The following is a 15,784-nucleotide window of genomic DNA, read 5'->3' as shown; positions in this document are numbered from 1 at the left end:
ACCTAGGTCATTTTTCTTTTCTGATATTTTGGCTCTAAATCTGAAATTCTGAGCCACTTGAAATCAGCCACTTGAAAGAGATTTCTGGTTATTAAGGCCCTGATTTGACAATGACATTCACATGCACACACCAACACTGAAATCAGGGAGTACTCAACAGCGATCACGGTGGCAGCAGGCACTAAAGTAGCTCATCTGATCAATCCTGTAGAGCTCAAGTATGACAGCTCACAGCTCTCTGCTACCCTAAGGGAACACCCTCTCATTTCAACCCAGCCTAGTGGAGCAGCACAACAATTATGTGATGCTCACACAACCAGTTTATAATGCCCTGAAAATTATTAGAGGCCCCCCTGCCCCCCACTCATAGTCTACTTTTTCTTGCTTAGGACTCTTGCACAATCCTAATTGAGGACTAACACCCATCCAGAGAGTCTGTGAAAACTGCTAACTGCAGAACACCACAAGAGTAAATTCCATTTCATTGCCTACCGAAATGCTGGATGTTGTCCTTGGGATTAGAAGGAGGACTGTAGTTAAAAACTAATCATATGGTAAGGTTATTGTCTGAGCAGCTTCAAAATACTAATAGCAGTGCATCTTAATAACCAGCTGTTATTGTCCTCTATAAAGCGATGCCCTTGATGTGCACGAGATGACATAAGGGATACATACTTTGCTCACTGACATTGGGACTTTTCACTGCTGGACTGTGATGATTTCAACTTCCTTATGCTCTCAGTTTGACTTGTTTTTGGAAAACATAGGCATTTTAATTAAAAACATCCTATGAAAAGAAATAAAAAGGCACTTGGTATTTTTCTTTGGCTCAGTTGAGGCGCACTGCTAAAACCTTCCTAAAGTTCCTGTCTGTTCATCTGATGAATAGTTGCCATCTTGAGGTACTTATTCATGTGCAAAAATAAGAGCTTCAGGGATTTACCAGCTGCATTTTTCGCACTGCTTCCAGTAAACGTGCAAAGTTCTTCACCAAACAGAATCTCTTCAATGCAGAATAATGCATTCCATGAAGTTTGTTTTTCAGGGAATAGCTCTGATCACCGATGAGTCCTTAATCCAAATCTAGTTGCATCACTCAGTGTTCTTTAAACCTGGGAAAGGGCAGTAACCAGGCAGGAAAAGTTGAGGTGTGAGGCCTAACAGTCGCTAACTTAAAAATGCAGTCTCCAACCCAGGATCCATCCCTTGCCATGCATTTTTCTATTCCCTGACCATTTTACTTCTACAAAATTACAACCAAGGGACTGAATTTAGATTTTGTGTATGCAAGTGTAACCCCATTGATTCAGTGGATTTTGGTTTTCCTCAATTCAAAACACTGTAAATTCAGAGCCACCCCTTCCTTTAAGGAGAACCTTTGGAGAAAGTTACATTTGAAACTATTCTTAAACACAGAACAAGCAATTGAGTAGCTCCTTATTCCCCACCTGCATGCTCCATGATGAAACCCAGGAAGATTACGCGTTTGGGCAAAACCAAACTATAACCAAGAGACCATGACAGAGATGTGTTTTCAGCTACTCTTCAAAATAAGATGTACTAAAAATAAAATGTTCATTCATTAGTTGAAAACATCAAACTGAGGTCACTCTTTTGATATGAAATTAAAACATACAGAAATGGACATACAGAAACCTCAACAAGTTCAGTCTAAATCTAGGTATTATGGGGCAAAGTCTTAGTAACATGTTTTGGGGCAAAGTCTTAGTAACATGTTTTTAAACAGTTATTAAAGAGCAACAGGCATGCATAACACTTACAGGGTATGATCTGCATTACACCAAAGTTCCTTCTGAATAAGACGGAGCAAGAACTGTAAAAGCAGTCATGGTATCTGTGTTAGTATCTATACAGATACACAAATAAACTAAGTTTCAGGACAAGATGTTTACTGTTATTCAAAGAGTTCCTCATTTGAAACATTGCCCTGAATTGTTGAACTGGGTTAAGAAAAGAATAATTAAAGGATTTACAAACACTCAATGTTTGGGAGAGGAGTTTTTACAACTTAAAAACAAGCAGAAAATTATTTCCTTTTCACAACTAAGAGATCGATTTTTTCATAAAAAACTAGAGTGGTTTTCCACTTTCTTTACCAGCAGATGGGTAAAGAAACCAGCAGAGGGAACCCAAGACTTCAAGAAAACACGGCAGATAAAGACAGTTGAAAGCATAGCATGTTTTAGGGCATAAGGTATTTTAGCTGCTATTTTGAAAAACAGCTTTATGTATAAATAATAAAGCTTTAATCACACAATTAGTCAAGATGAATAACGTCAGTCATGTTTAATTGCAGGATCAGGACTTTCAAGTGCACTTTAAAAGCTGTACTAAGATAGTACCCAGGAAAGTGATTTTAGAAATAAAATTTTATGATTCCCATACACATTAAAGCCCGAAGTTGAACTTCCAGGGCTCCTCACTGTTACGGGTTTCCTTATCTTCAGAGTTTCACTCCTGCATATAGAACAATTCAGAGGTATAGGAGTGGTCAAGAATGACAGCACTGAATACCACATAAGAGGTTAAAGCCCCTCCAGATACCTTTGAAGAAATAATGCTTGAACACAGGCATCTATATGCTGTACTGCAAAGAGTGGGAAAAACCGAACATGAGTTACAAAATGCAGGATTTATTATAACAGCACAGAGCCAAGCCTCTCAAAACCAGAGCTTTACAAAGGCATTTTAACTGTTGCTGTAAAGAAACGTGGTTTTAATAAGTAACTATATATGAAAAAGAGCAGAGCTTTAAATTGCCTTGGGAAAACTACAACAATCTCCCAAACCTCGCTCTATGAGCAAGCATGGAACACCTAATACTGAAAACAGCACAAGCAATGATTCACAGAGCTGCTGACTACCAGTTGCAACATATTTCAACATTTAATTACCTAATTATTAACTTATCCAATTATTAGCTTAGCTATTTTAAACTTTTTAATTATTATTAAGTTATCTAATTTATTTACTTAATTTCCAGAGAATTCACATCTTAAATGTGGAAAAATGTACTTTAAAATTTTGGGCTTAACAGAAATTGAGGAAAAAAAGCCTCACTTGTAACTCAAAGCAAGACTTCCTGCTTTTCTTGTGTCAGGAGAGTGGTCTGAGGCACTCAGCATTAGCTCCTCTGCATGAGAGCAAAGCTCAGTGCAATACTGTGCAGGCACAGGTCTTTGTCTGGTCACAGCCAGTATGGACAAGGAGTACTTCTGACGTGTTTTCACAGTCACCTTGCCCTTTCAGTGAGCACTTCCACCCATGACTTCCAAAGGAGAGGATAAGCAGGTGATGCTTCAGTACTGTCCTGAGGTAGTCATAGCAGCATTCTGCTCTACTGCAGAACAAAGCTTGTACAGACACTTGCCAGAGAAATCTGTGGCAAACACAAACACATAACCTTCAGGCTAACCTACAGGTGGGTGCAGCAAGACTGACTTCAAAGCTACAGCAAGACTTTCCTTGCCTCATGTTGTGTCTTCCATGGTCTTTACAAGCAAAACAGGGCAAGCCAGAAGTGGGAAAAAAACCCAACCAACTTTCCAGATCTTCCTATCAATCATACAGGATCTCCAACAGGAGAAAAAGGGAAAATGGATGTGTTTTGTACCAAGTCACCATGTGTGCTGCAATCCTTTTCCCTAAACATCTGCTCATGGTGACTGTCAAAAGTTAAGATGCCAGTTTTCCGTCAAACCCAGTACAGCAGTTTTAGGGCCCATCTGGAGAATGCAATGTATTAACTTTCAACATCTTCAGTACTGTGGTGATTTTGGTGATACAGCAATGTAGCAAGGCATTTGTTACTACTTCGCTAAACCGGCTCTAAAGAAAATGGAAGTAATTCTTCCGTGAGTGGAATCTGAGGCATCTTCTAGGTCTGTGTATGAAGGTTTACTTACAATTATGCCTGCTGCTATCTGCTCAGCCAGCAATCAACAGATGTGTAGTTGCTTGCAACTGAAGTGCATCAGAACTAATCTACACTTTTGATTAAAATTAGATGAGAATTTCAAAATGAGCAAATTTGCTCTTTAATTGAAGATTTCCTACACAATTGGAAGTTTCTTGTTAAACAGAGTACTGAAATTGCAAAAAGAAAATTTGCATTTTAAGATAGCTTAGCACAGAGGAAATACATGGCAACTAAACAGTATTTTTAGACTTACTAGCAAGGCACATGCATCTGCCATCATGAGCATGTAAAATACGTTGTTCCAACCAGATGGGGAAATAAGACCAGCTAAGAGAGGCCCCAAAGCTGCACCTAAAATATAATATTGATACTGTCAGAATGATGCAATATAAGATTTACTAAGCTGAAAGATACTTATTCTGAATTAGAATATCAATTTTAACTCAGTATTTATCTTATGTATTAAAAGGTTACAGAAAGCTCAAAACATCACTAGTAAAGCTGCAAGCCAATGGGAACCCTACCACAGGTGACGTTGAAAGACTAGAAGTTTGAGAAATGCCTATATTCGGCTCAACAAAATGACCATTCAGTATTAAGCCGAATCCTACTCAATTTTCCCTTCCACGTACCAGTGTGGAATCCCTGATCTGAGAAGGAGCCCAGTGGTATCTACTTTTGCTGTTTGCGCCCAGAGTCTACCTCTCTTCCTTCTTTCCTCCCTCCCTCAGGGACAACTAGAGAGATTTAATGCTAAGTTTGCTCTAGTTCTCATTTCCAAAGCTGTACTGCATCCTGGAGAGAGCCCACATTCTCAAAGATGCTTTGTTTTAACCTACCACAACTAAGGCAGGCTACCTTACAGCTCTGGCTTACCTACAGATCCTGTTCCATCGATGATTGCTGTAACTGTGGACAAGGCTCTTGCATTCCCCTTCAGGCTTTTATGGGTACCCTAAAGAGACAAAGACTGCTTAGATCCACCCTGAGCTGAACTCTGAAGTCCTTTCAACATTATCTAACTCACACCCATCCACATTAGATGTACATTGTGAAGATGCCTTGAACATCTCGGATCAGACCCTTTTATCTCTACTTGAACAAGCCTCCTACCCCAACTACCTACTGTCTACAGTGTTCTCCATTATTAAATCATGTTACTTAAACCACAGGAGCCAAGCAGCTTTCTGTTCTGCACACTGTGGATTCAAAAAAGGACAGCACTTCAGCTTTGCATTATGCCTCAAGGCTGTTTCCAGGGCCATCTCTTCCCACTAAGCCCCATGGAACAAAAGAAAAAGAAAACAAAACACTCCTCAACCCAAACAAACAGAAGAAAAACCCCATTGCTGTGGCAGGAACACCAGAATTATGGATATATACTGAAATGCTAATTCAGAGACTTCCTGAGTCAAAAGAAGGCTTTTAGTTCCAATTTTAGAAGCCAGATCTTCAGAGCAAAATAACTGATAAAGGGAGTAACTTAGTAGAAAGACAGAGAAACTCAATAATTTGGAGAACTGCTAATAAGAAACAGTCCTTTATCTCCACTACACTGAGGAGAATCCAGTCAGGTAATCAGTGACTTACATTTGCTTGTTTTAGATGTTTGACTGTTGACATCTGAGGAATTTTGGTTGGCAGTTTCAACCCTCTTCCCAAGGGTCATGTAGGGATCTTGCCATGTCAGGCTGCACTTTCTAGCTAGCGGCCCCTCCAACAAGGTTAAGGATAAAATGGGTGGCTGCCTTTGTCTTGCCAAGCCCCCATGCCAAGGACAGGCTTTCAGAGGAAGCTTGGAGATTTCCATCCTGCTCCTTCTCCTATATTTAGAGTATTTGTTGTTACAGGATTTTCCCCTTTTGCTTGGTGTCTTAAGGAGCCAAAACCTTTTGAGACCAGACTTCCAAAGTGTACCTAATGAAACGTACCAAGGTCAATGTTTTCATATGGCATTTGTGACTTACTGACTGGATCCAGCTGGAAATGCTGGTATCTAGAGTAACTGTATGCTAAAGGGAAGAAGGCAGCATGGACAAAAGTAAAGGTATGTGTCAGATACAGCTTTTTGCACTGATGGGAATTAAGTCACCAGCTCAACTGTCACACAGATACAGCTCCTCCCCTCTTTTAATGATGTAAATTATAAAAGGGGAGAAGGTATTTGTACAGAGACCTGGCTTTGCACGTAGCCTTCACATTGACCTTGGGCTGCCATCTACAAGATTTGGTCTGCCTTATTAGTAAGCAAGAATAATTTAGAAGCCTCTCGCAAGCATGACAATGCATTCACACCAACACACGAACTCCAGAACAATTTCAGTGGCTGAGTTCAGCACCGCCTATTCTGCCCCTTTGCTCTGGGACAACGTAGCCTGTTCACTGATGACCCTGCAGAAGTCAAAGGGCTCCCTATGGAGGCCACAGCTGCTATACTGGAAGCAGAGGGGAAGCCAAACTCACCAAATCAGCAGAAACAGCAGTCGTGATCAGAGCATAAGGGCCATTCACCAGGGCACCACTGATGAGCAGCATCACTGTCGCAAGTTGACAAAAATGGAACATGTAAGTTGCCCAAAAGACTGTTAACCGTAACACAGGAGACATCACAGCCTTATAGTTCTCAAATGCTTTAATCCTTCCTTGACTCCCCGATCCCATAATAGAATTGGGAAAGGAGGAAAAGCAACATACATTCCTACTTCTCTTCAATGCTCACTCCATGATGTGAATTCTCAAATACAGTGAGATAGGGATGAGTTAAAAGGCAATTCCCAGGAACTTTATTGATCCCAGTAGGTCAGAGAAAGGGGAAAATCTGACCAAACTGACCCTAAGAGCAGGGGATCCTCACAGGATCCACCTGTAAATCTCTTCTCTTTTTGTACAGTACCAAGCACCAGAGGGCCCTAAAACTTTACAAGGCCTTTTGGTAGGTGACACACTACTGTCAGCACTTGTGTTACTTCTGTTTTGAGGTAACAGATAGAAAGCCACAAGTGAATTCAGTCTATACAAGTAAAGTTAACATTGCCATCAAAAGGACTTCAAGTAGTCTTTAAACACCTCTGACATTTGGCATAGGGAATATAATAAAGCCTGTGCTGACACAAGCAGCTCCAGAAAGAAGGCTAATAATATTAACTAAATCACTGCTCCCGTGCCACCCTTTACCCATTTCCTAGCCTGCCCTTCCTTACCCTGTTAAAAAGCCGGCAAGACAAAGTCTAGGGAATTTGATTCCAAACTCCCTCCTCTAAGTGAAAAGACAAAATTAAAATAAATAAGTAAAAAAAGACCAAAGGATCATAAATGAAAATTTCACAGAAAGCCAGGCAGAAAATAATTTTAACATACTCACCTATGGTAGCCTCAAGGCCCATTTTACTGACTGTAGAGAACATGTACAACTGTAAAGATGAAAAAACATGCATGCTGAATACCAGCATATGGAGTAATCTTAAATTCCTCATTTCCCCCATGTTTTCCCATTTCCCCATGTTAACTACAAAATATCTTAGCTGCTATTATGTGAAAGCTATTTCTAGGTTTTACTAAATACGCAGCAGGACTGTTTGATTGGACACAGGAGGGAGACAAGGGGTATGCTCCTATTCCCCAGTATGTCCTTTCAGAAGAAAGGGCTGTTTTATGAGATTACTCAGTTTTAAACTCTCAAACTGCCAGCTGCAACAAAGCATAGAATACTGATCACAAAGGAATCAAAGAAAAAATGCCAGTTTTCCAACAGCTACAGCACAGAAATTTTTGCCTTTAAGCAGGTAAAATTCTGGCTAAGAACTGAACATCAAATTTTACATGAGTGACATTTTCCAATGAACAACATGAGACTTTTCTGCTCATTTAGTAAAGGCAGCCTTGATGTCTATAATTGTTCACATGCTCAACTTTCATGCTGGCTTTTAACCTGCCCTGAACTCTCTATATCCAAATTAGAAGATGCTGTCTGCAGAACCTCCCAAGGACTGCTGTCAAAGTCTCAGCCACAGTTGTAAGAGAGGAGCAAATTCTTACTGTGGGTGCTGCAAGCAATAACATCATTCCGCAGGTTGATGCCCTCTTCTCCAGCCTGTCTGAAATCAGGCCTGCCAAAATTCCACCTGAAAAAGACACAGGTGTGTGAGGAAAACACTCTGTGCACGTTTTACACAAAAGACATCAATTACACTTAATGAAACTCAACTGAGATTAAAACATAATATGACTCTTAATGCACAGCAGCACAGAGGATTAGACTGACAACATAATTCACACTTAGCAATACCCTTATTAACCCAGCTGGTTTTGACTTGGAAGATAACAGAAGCAGACAGTTGTTCTTCCTCACTATTTATTCCAAACAAATATCCAGGATGACAGGTTTTGGGGGCAGAATAGAGATGGAAGTTCATAGAATTATATGTATAAATAATTGTTCTGCTGGTTTTGAATGCAAAAACCTTTTTGCCAGCTGCTAAGTGACCTCACTGCTGGCATTTGGGAATCCAGCTGTGTCCAGATGACTCAATGGTCTCTTAACTCCTAACATGCAAGAGTAAACTTGGCTCTCAAGTGCTCTGTCCGCATCGTAGTGCAACCAGGAGAAATGAGCTATTCCAGATCTTGTGGCAAATTAAATACTTTGTTTTCTCTCCAGGTGCTCACTCCAGGCTCTTAACTTTTCCCTACTTCTTGTGTTTGCTAGCAACTGGACACAGAAGTACTAATCAGAGCATGTGGCAGGAGGGGGCCGGAGGCCAGAGGGAAGGAGCTGCCAAAATGATGTAAAGAGAACCTGATACAGGGAGAAGGAAAGGAAGTTCTCCAGATTCTCAAATATCATGGGGCCTGCCTCTCCCTCCCCAGCTGCCCATCTCCAAAGTGCTCATATCCCACTTGAATTTAAATGTAAGTGCCAAAGATCCAAGCAGCACTTTGTTAAGCTTGTATTCACAGGGATATAAGATGCTGCTGCAAGAAGTCATGTCTCTGAGGTTCTACTGACTCTGGCTTCTAGCCGTCTAGGATGAAATAAGAAGTGAGAAATGGCAGAAGTCACATCCAACACAAGACTGGAACAGTTACTGCAACATACCTTGACACCTGCATCTTGAACTATCAGGGCCTCATAGGTCATGATCCAGTGAAACTTCCGAGTATCAGGAACATCGTTTTCCAGTAGACTGAAACAGGGCTTATTTCCATAAGGAAAGTGGGAGAGCTGGAGAGGGGATGGGGGTGTGCATGTGTGTCATAAATCAGCTGGGCATCAAGATAATAATGCTTGCTGGCACCCGGGGAATTACAGACCAGTCAGTCTCACCTCTGTGCCTGGCAAAATCTTGGAGCAGATTCTCCTGGAAGGCATGCTAAGGCACATGAAAATCAACAAGGTGCTTGGTGACAGCCAGCATGGCTTCAGTAAGGGGAAACCCTGCCTGACCAATGTGGTGGCCTTCTGTGATGGGGCTACAGAAGTGATGGACAGGGGTAGAGCAGTTGATGTCATCTACCTGGACTTGTGCAAAGCATTTGACACTGTCCCACACCACATCCTTGTCTCTAAATTGGAGTGACATCAATTTGATGGATGGACCACTTGGTGGATAAAGAACTGGCTGGATGGCCACACACAAAGAGTTATGGTCAATGGCTCAATGTCCGGCTGGAGACCAGTAACGAGTGGTGTCCCTCAGGGATCAGTGTTGGGACCGCTCTTGTTCAGCATCTTTGTCGCTGACATGGACAGTGGGATTGAGTGCGCCCTCAGCAAGTTTGCCGATGACACCAAGCTGTGTGGTTCTGTTGATACGCTGGAGGGAAGGAATGCCATCCAGAGGGACCTTGACATGCTTCTGAGGTGGGCTGATGCCAACCTCATGAAGTTTAACCATGCCAAGTGCCAGGTCCTACACCTGGGTCGGAGCAATCCCAGGCACAGGTACAGGTTGGGCAGAGAAGAGATTTAGAGCAGCCCTGTGGAGAAGGACTTGGGGGTGGTGGTTGATGAGAAAATGAACATGAGCCAGCAGTGTGCACTTGCAGCCCAGAAAGCCAACTGTATCCTGGGCTGCATCCAAAGGAGCGTGACCAGCAGGTGGAAGGAGGTGATCCTGCCCCTCTACTCTGCTCTTGTGAGACCTCACCTGGAGTATTATGTGCAGTTCTGGTGTCCTCAACATAAAAAGGACATGGAACTGTTGGAACAAGTCCAGAGAAGGGCCATGAGGATGATCAGGGGACTGGAGCACCTCCCGTATGAAGACAGGCTGAGGAAGTTGGAGCTGTTCAGCCTGGAGAAGAGAAGGCTGCATGGAGAGCTCATAGCAGCCTTCCAGTATCTGAAGGGGGCCTATAGGGATGCTGGAGAGGGACTCCTCATTAGAGACTGCAGTGACAGGACAAGGGGGTAACAGGTTAAAACTTAAACAGGGGAAGTTTAGGTTGGATATAAGAAGGAAATTCTTTCCTGTTATGGTGGTGAGGCACGGGAATAGGTTGCCCAGGGAGGTTGTGAATGCTCCATCCCTGGCAGCGTTCAAGGCCAGGTTGGACGAGGCCTTTGGTGATATGATTTAGTGTTAGGTGTCCCTGCCCATGGCAGGGGGGTTGGAACTAGATGATCTTAAGGTCCTTTCCAACCCTAACGATTCTATGATTCTATGATTCATTGTGAGCTATGCTGTCTGCACTGGCATAAATTTAATTATTCAGTGGTCACCTCACAAATTGCAAAGAAATGGTCTCGCCCTTACTGTTACTACTATAATCTTCCAATTTTATCACACAGTTTTATAAGGCATCAAAAAACCCACCAAAAAACCAAAACACCTGTGGCCATTCACTTCTGTGCCCACAAAAAGTACCTAACTATACCAGCTGGGATAATTTTGCTATACTAGAGTGACAAAAGAAAACAAAATGATATTTGGATATGTGGAGCGACCAGGACTCATGGGCCAGAGCTGATGGAGCTAAAAGATTCCATAATATTTAGCTCTTGGCTCTGTCACTTGTTCAGTCTGAAGATGTTTTGCTAGGTTTTCAATGTTCAACTCAACTCTCAGCTTATTACCTTTACTGCCACTCTTCTTAAGTAGACATATTGCACAATGACTAATAATAGTACCATAGCTTTTTCTAAACTGGTGTGATTAAGGATGAAATATAATATTAAAACTTACCAAAGATTCCACCCACATCAAACAGTGTGGAAAGGTCCCCAGCTCTTTTGGCATCAAGATGCTCTAGTGAGAGAAGTAAAACATTTGTCTCATTTCCAGACAATAAAACATAGAAACCTCACCACAGTCTTGTCATGTTAGGGTAAACGCATTTTACAACGGTACTGTTTATACACAGGAATAAGCTACCATAAGATGTCATTGTATGAGAAAAATAAGAATGTACCATAAGCGGGTATTCAGGGATACATGCTTTTGAATGCAACCACAGTAACAGCAAGAGACATTTTACCACTTTAACAAACATACAATCATAGAATGATCTGGGTTGGAAAGGACCTTCAAAGGCCATCTAGTCCAACATGCCTGCAATGAAATGGGACATCTTTAACTGGATTAGGTTGCTCAGAGCCCTGCCCAAACTGACATTGAATGTCTCCAGGTATGGGGCATCTACCACCTCTCTGGGCAATCTGTTAGTGTTTCACCACTCTCATTGCAAACAATTTCTTCCTTATATCTAATCTAAACCTACCCTCTTGTAGTTTAAAACCATTACCCCCTGTCCCATTGCAACCCTACTAAAAAGTTTGTCCCTGTCTTTCTTACAAGCCCCCTTTAAGTAGTGAAAGACAATGATAAGGTCTCCCCAAAGACTTCTCTCCAGGCTGAACAACCTCAACTCTCAGCCTTTCTTCACAGAAGTCACAGAGTGGCCCTCTTCCACCAGAGCACAGTAGAGGGGGAAAATCACTTCCCTCAACCTGGTGGTCATGCTTCTTTTGATGCAGCCCAACATACAGTTGGCTTTCTGGCCTGCAAGTACATACTGCTAGCTCACATCCAGCTTTTCATCCACCAGTGCCCCAAGTCCTCTTCCTCCTCAGGATTGCTCATCACTCATTTTATTTATTTCAAGCTCGTATTTCCAGATACTTTGTAGTTGTAATTCTTTATCCCTTTACTGTGATACTTACCTACATTGGTGATATAGAGAGGAAGCCAGAAGAGGAAAGTATAGCTCACCAACTTTGCAAACAGAAGACAGAGGGAGAACTCTATAACTCCCTGAGAGAATAAAAAAAAGTAGGAAGTTAGCACTGTGACAGAGGCTGCTATTTGCTTTCAACGACTATTATAAAAATGGTTTCTAAGAAACACTTAGGCTTTTTATTTTCTCTCAAGTATTTCCAAGAAGCATTTTTCCCCTGAGAGCTCAAAGCTTACAATCAGAGCAGACTGTGGTATTTTACTTTACTTCTCTTAATTGTACTGAATTGACTGAAGAGGGAACATTAAAATGAAGAGGAAGGATTTGATGCTGTTTGGGACACCTGCATCCTCATGTCCAGATTTTTTATATAGTGTTATAGCAGGTTTAGAGTGTATTCAAGAGAAGATGGATTCTTTAGACCCATCCTTCAGATGAGTCTAAGATTTCTCCCTTATCAACTCTTTGCAAAAAGACAGTCAACTAGTACATCACAGTTCAAATCAGTATGTGGCAAGAGCACACTACAAACAGTGCATATGTCTATTTAAAATACCAATTTGTTCCACTCTTTTCTGCAGGGAACATGGAAAATACACTTACTGCAGAGAGCTGTAGCTAAACTGCCAAAATGACCTATCTTTATTCCCCTCACCATCTGATATATTTTTGCTTGAAACAGTATTTATTAAATCTCTGGTTTGGACACCACAATTATCTGCATGGACAGCACACATACATGGCCGGCTATCCTTTACATACAGCTGTAACCCTTCCAAACAAGAGGCAGAAAAAAAAAATTAAAAAAAAACAAAAAAAATCACAGTTAGAGAGATTCCAGGTAGCAGCTGCAGCAATTTTTTTACCCATTACTTGAGGACCAATCTGGTCCTGATGAGAAGATACAGGAATACAGTGGTTGAGTGCTGGAGATTTCTTCCCCTACCTTTATACCTGGTCTGAATCAATGTGCACGTAATTCTACTTGTGCCTCCCATTGGGCTGCTAGGCTTCAAGACCAGAAGACAATGAAGGATAATAGTCCCTGACTTAAAAGAAACTTCAGGAAAACAGTAGTCCAAATGTTTGGGCTGTCTGAAACTTCTCAATATAAACCATGCAAAAGATTTTAAAATTACAGCCGCTCCTCACAGGACATTCCTTCCAGTCTTTCCACCAGTTTTGTTGCCCTCCTCTGGACACATTCAAGGACCTTAACATCCTTAAATTGTGAAGCCCAGCCAGCACAGTGTTCTTGGTGAGGCAGCACCAAAGCTGAATACAGCAGGATAATCACCTCTTGACGAGGTCATTCTTCTGCGCTTGATGCACCTGAGTATTGTTAAAACATGACAAAAGGGCCCTGCCATAACATATGCACCAGAGATGCCAATCAAAGCTTGTGATGCAAAGTTAAACTCATCTGGCACTTCATTTAGAGCTTCATGGAAATATGAATTCTGAGGAATAAACTTCTTAAAGGAACAGTCAAGATATACAAGTAAATGTACTCACAGGTATTCGCAAGGCTCCAAAGAAGCTGATAGCTGCTGTCCTGTGTCTGCTTTCCCCAGTGACCACAGTGCTGGGGTTCAGTGACGTACTACTATTTTCACTGTCCGTAAGTAAATGCTGCACCTCTGGATCCTGTGATTTCCCCCAGAAACACCATATGAAACAGAAAGGAATAATGCATCAAAACATGTATCAGGGAATCCTGTGATTTCCCCCAGAAACACCATATGAAACAGAAAGGAATAATGCATCAAAACATGTATCAGGGAATCAAATAATTCCATTTTTTTTAATCACAGAAAGTTACAGCTTTAAAAAAAGCTTTTTATTTGGAGTTTATAGAGAGTAGAAAGTATATATAGACTACTGGGTGAAAGAAGCCTGGCTGTTTATGTCTGAGTGCATACACTCCACTGTGCAATCAAAATTCTGTTCTATTCTGGAACAATTTCAAATTGCAAAAACCACATATTAGAGTACAATTAGAGTACAATGGAATAAAACAATTTCCAGCTTTCCCTTATGCCACTACATTAATATGGTTTAATTAAGACTGACAATCTACTGAGTACTACAACACATTTCTATACAAAAGCATACATTATCTTCTTTCTGTTACAAACATTAAGCCCATTTTTTAGACTCTGTAACATCATCTTATTCACCGATTTAAATATAGGCCATCCTTCCAATTGAGTTATGGATATTGAGTGCTTTATGCACTTATTTTACATGTCTGTTTCATCTGAACATTACAATCCACAAATTATAAAAGTCTGGAGTTTACCATTATTACCTAAACTGTGAATCCTGAGTTCTTTTCTAGTACTAGGAAGGATTTTACTCTAATAATTCCACTGGCTGCTAAGAATACTTGTGGAGCAAGTCATCACTCAACAAGAACAAGCCATCCCAGTCTAGCCACGAGGATATCTTGTTATTTTTATCCATCCATCACACTGAAGTGAACTCTTGGCATAGAATTGGAAATTTCCATCTTACAGCTGCAGACACAAGAAGAAATTTCAGGTATAAATAGTCCTCAGTACTTCTTATGCAACTCAGAAAAAAGATGGGATATATCTATACTCATTTCCAACTGCTTGCTGAGCAGCTTATCCATAGCTAGTAAAAGTACACAGCTAGGTGTTTTCTACATACTGTCATCTTTCTCCTAATTCTTGTGCATTAGAAGGAAAAGCCTTAGTAAAAAATTAAGCCTCAAGTATGTATTTGGTTGTAGGTTACTAAGGATAAAATACTGGGCTATTCCACTTCCATTTTCTGTTCCATTTCCAGCAGATTAAAACTTTCTAAATAATATTTGGTAAATTGATAGAGGAAGAAAGAAAAAAAATAATCAAGTGCTGAACAAATTTAATTTTACTATTTTACACTCAGCGATTCTAAATAAATTCTGGTTTTAAATAACTTTATTTAGGAGAAGACAAGGGAACTAGAAGTTTCCTAGAAGACTAGGCAGCTATCTGGGCACCTGAACCCAGACACCTGGCATGGTTTTAGAAGCTACCACGCAACATCCAAAATTTTTGTGTAGGATTGGCAGATAGGATGCAGGATTTACAGGAGACCCTGTAGCCTGATGAAGTATTATCTAGAAGAGAGGAAAAACATCTAGGGACCTCTGACATGGCACTGTAAACTTCTGTTATGGCACGAGTCACTCCATCATCATCCGAAGTATTTATCTTCTGTATTACTGGAGCAACTTCAAAACCTCAGCCATTTTAACAGTAGCAATTCAATCCATCAGGTATTAAGACTGAGGGAAAGGGGTAAAGAGAGTAAGAGGGAAAAGGGGAGCAAAAACCCCAAAGCCTTAAGCAGTGAAACTTCCCACTGGATTCAATGGAAGACAATTTTAGATAGTGTCTTAAGTGAGTATCTCCTGCACAATTTGCACAGCAAACTTAACCAGGATTGTCTGACGTAATGCTCCTCATTTCTCAGAGAGGCAGCTCTAAGCCTACTCAGGAAGGGTGGATTAAATATTGAAGCAGAAGTGACCAAAGTCCAAATAATTTATTTAGCAACTCATGCTGTAAAGTTTTATTGACAATATGGGATTTTTATGCTGCATGTAGCTAAATGATAAATAAAACCAGCATTTGTGCTTGGCTGAGACAACATTAT

The 15,784-nt window shown here is 40.9% G+C and overlaps 1 protein-coding gene across 5 annotated transcripts in view; it reads right to left on the bottom strand.

The window, feature by feature from the left end:
- Positions 1-370: 370 nt before the first annotated feature.
- SLC37A1 (solute carrier family 37 member 1) overlaps positions 371-15,784 on the bottom strand; it is a 37,864-nt gene continuing 22,450 nt past the window's right edge. For 4 of the 5 annotated variants that reach the window (XM_057404994.1, XM_057404995.1, XM_057404997.1 and 1 more), the window contains exons 11-20: positions 13,631-13,762; positions 12,102-12,192; positions 11,125-11,187; positions 7,976-8,061; positions 7,302-7,350; positions 6,404-6,477; positions 4,817-4,895; positions 4,194-4,291; positions 1,782-1,834; positions 371-787 (exon numbers count right to left, since the gene is read on the bottom strand). In XM_057404994.1, the coding sequence (XP_057260977.1) occupies positions 739-787; positions 1,782-1,834; positions 4,194-4,291; positions 4,817-4,895; positions 6,404-6,477; positions 7,302-7,350; positions 7,976-8,061; positions 11,125-11,187; positions 12,102-12,192; positions 13,631-13,762 (774 nt within the window). In that variant the 3' untranslated portion in view covers positions 371-738. Of the gene's footprint in view, positions 1,113-1,781; positions 1,835-4,193; positions 4,292-4,816; positions 4,896-6,403; positions 6,478-7,301; positions 7,351-7,975; positions 8,062-11,124; positions 11,188-12,101; positions 12,193-13,630; positions 13,763-15,784 lie in introns of all 5 variants that reach the window. The other variant, XM_057404999.1, reaches the window with a different exon arrangement.

This window comes from Pezoporus wallicus, unplaced genomic scaffold (assembly GCF_028554395.1).
Source record: "Pezoporus wallicus isolate ANWC-B61680 ecotype Strahan unplaced genomic scaffold, APGP_CSIRO_Pwel_v1 contig_1739, whole genome shotgun sequence".
Taxonomy (NCBI): Eukaryota; Metazoa; Chordata; class Aves; order Psittaciformes; family Psittacidae; genus Pezoporus; species Pezoporus wallicus.
This window is presented reverse-complemented; position numbering and strand designations above follow the sequence as displayed.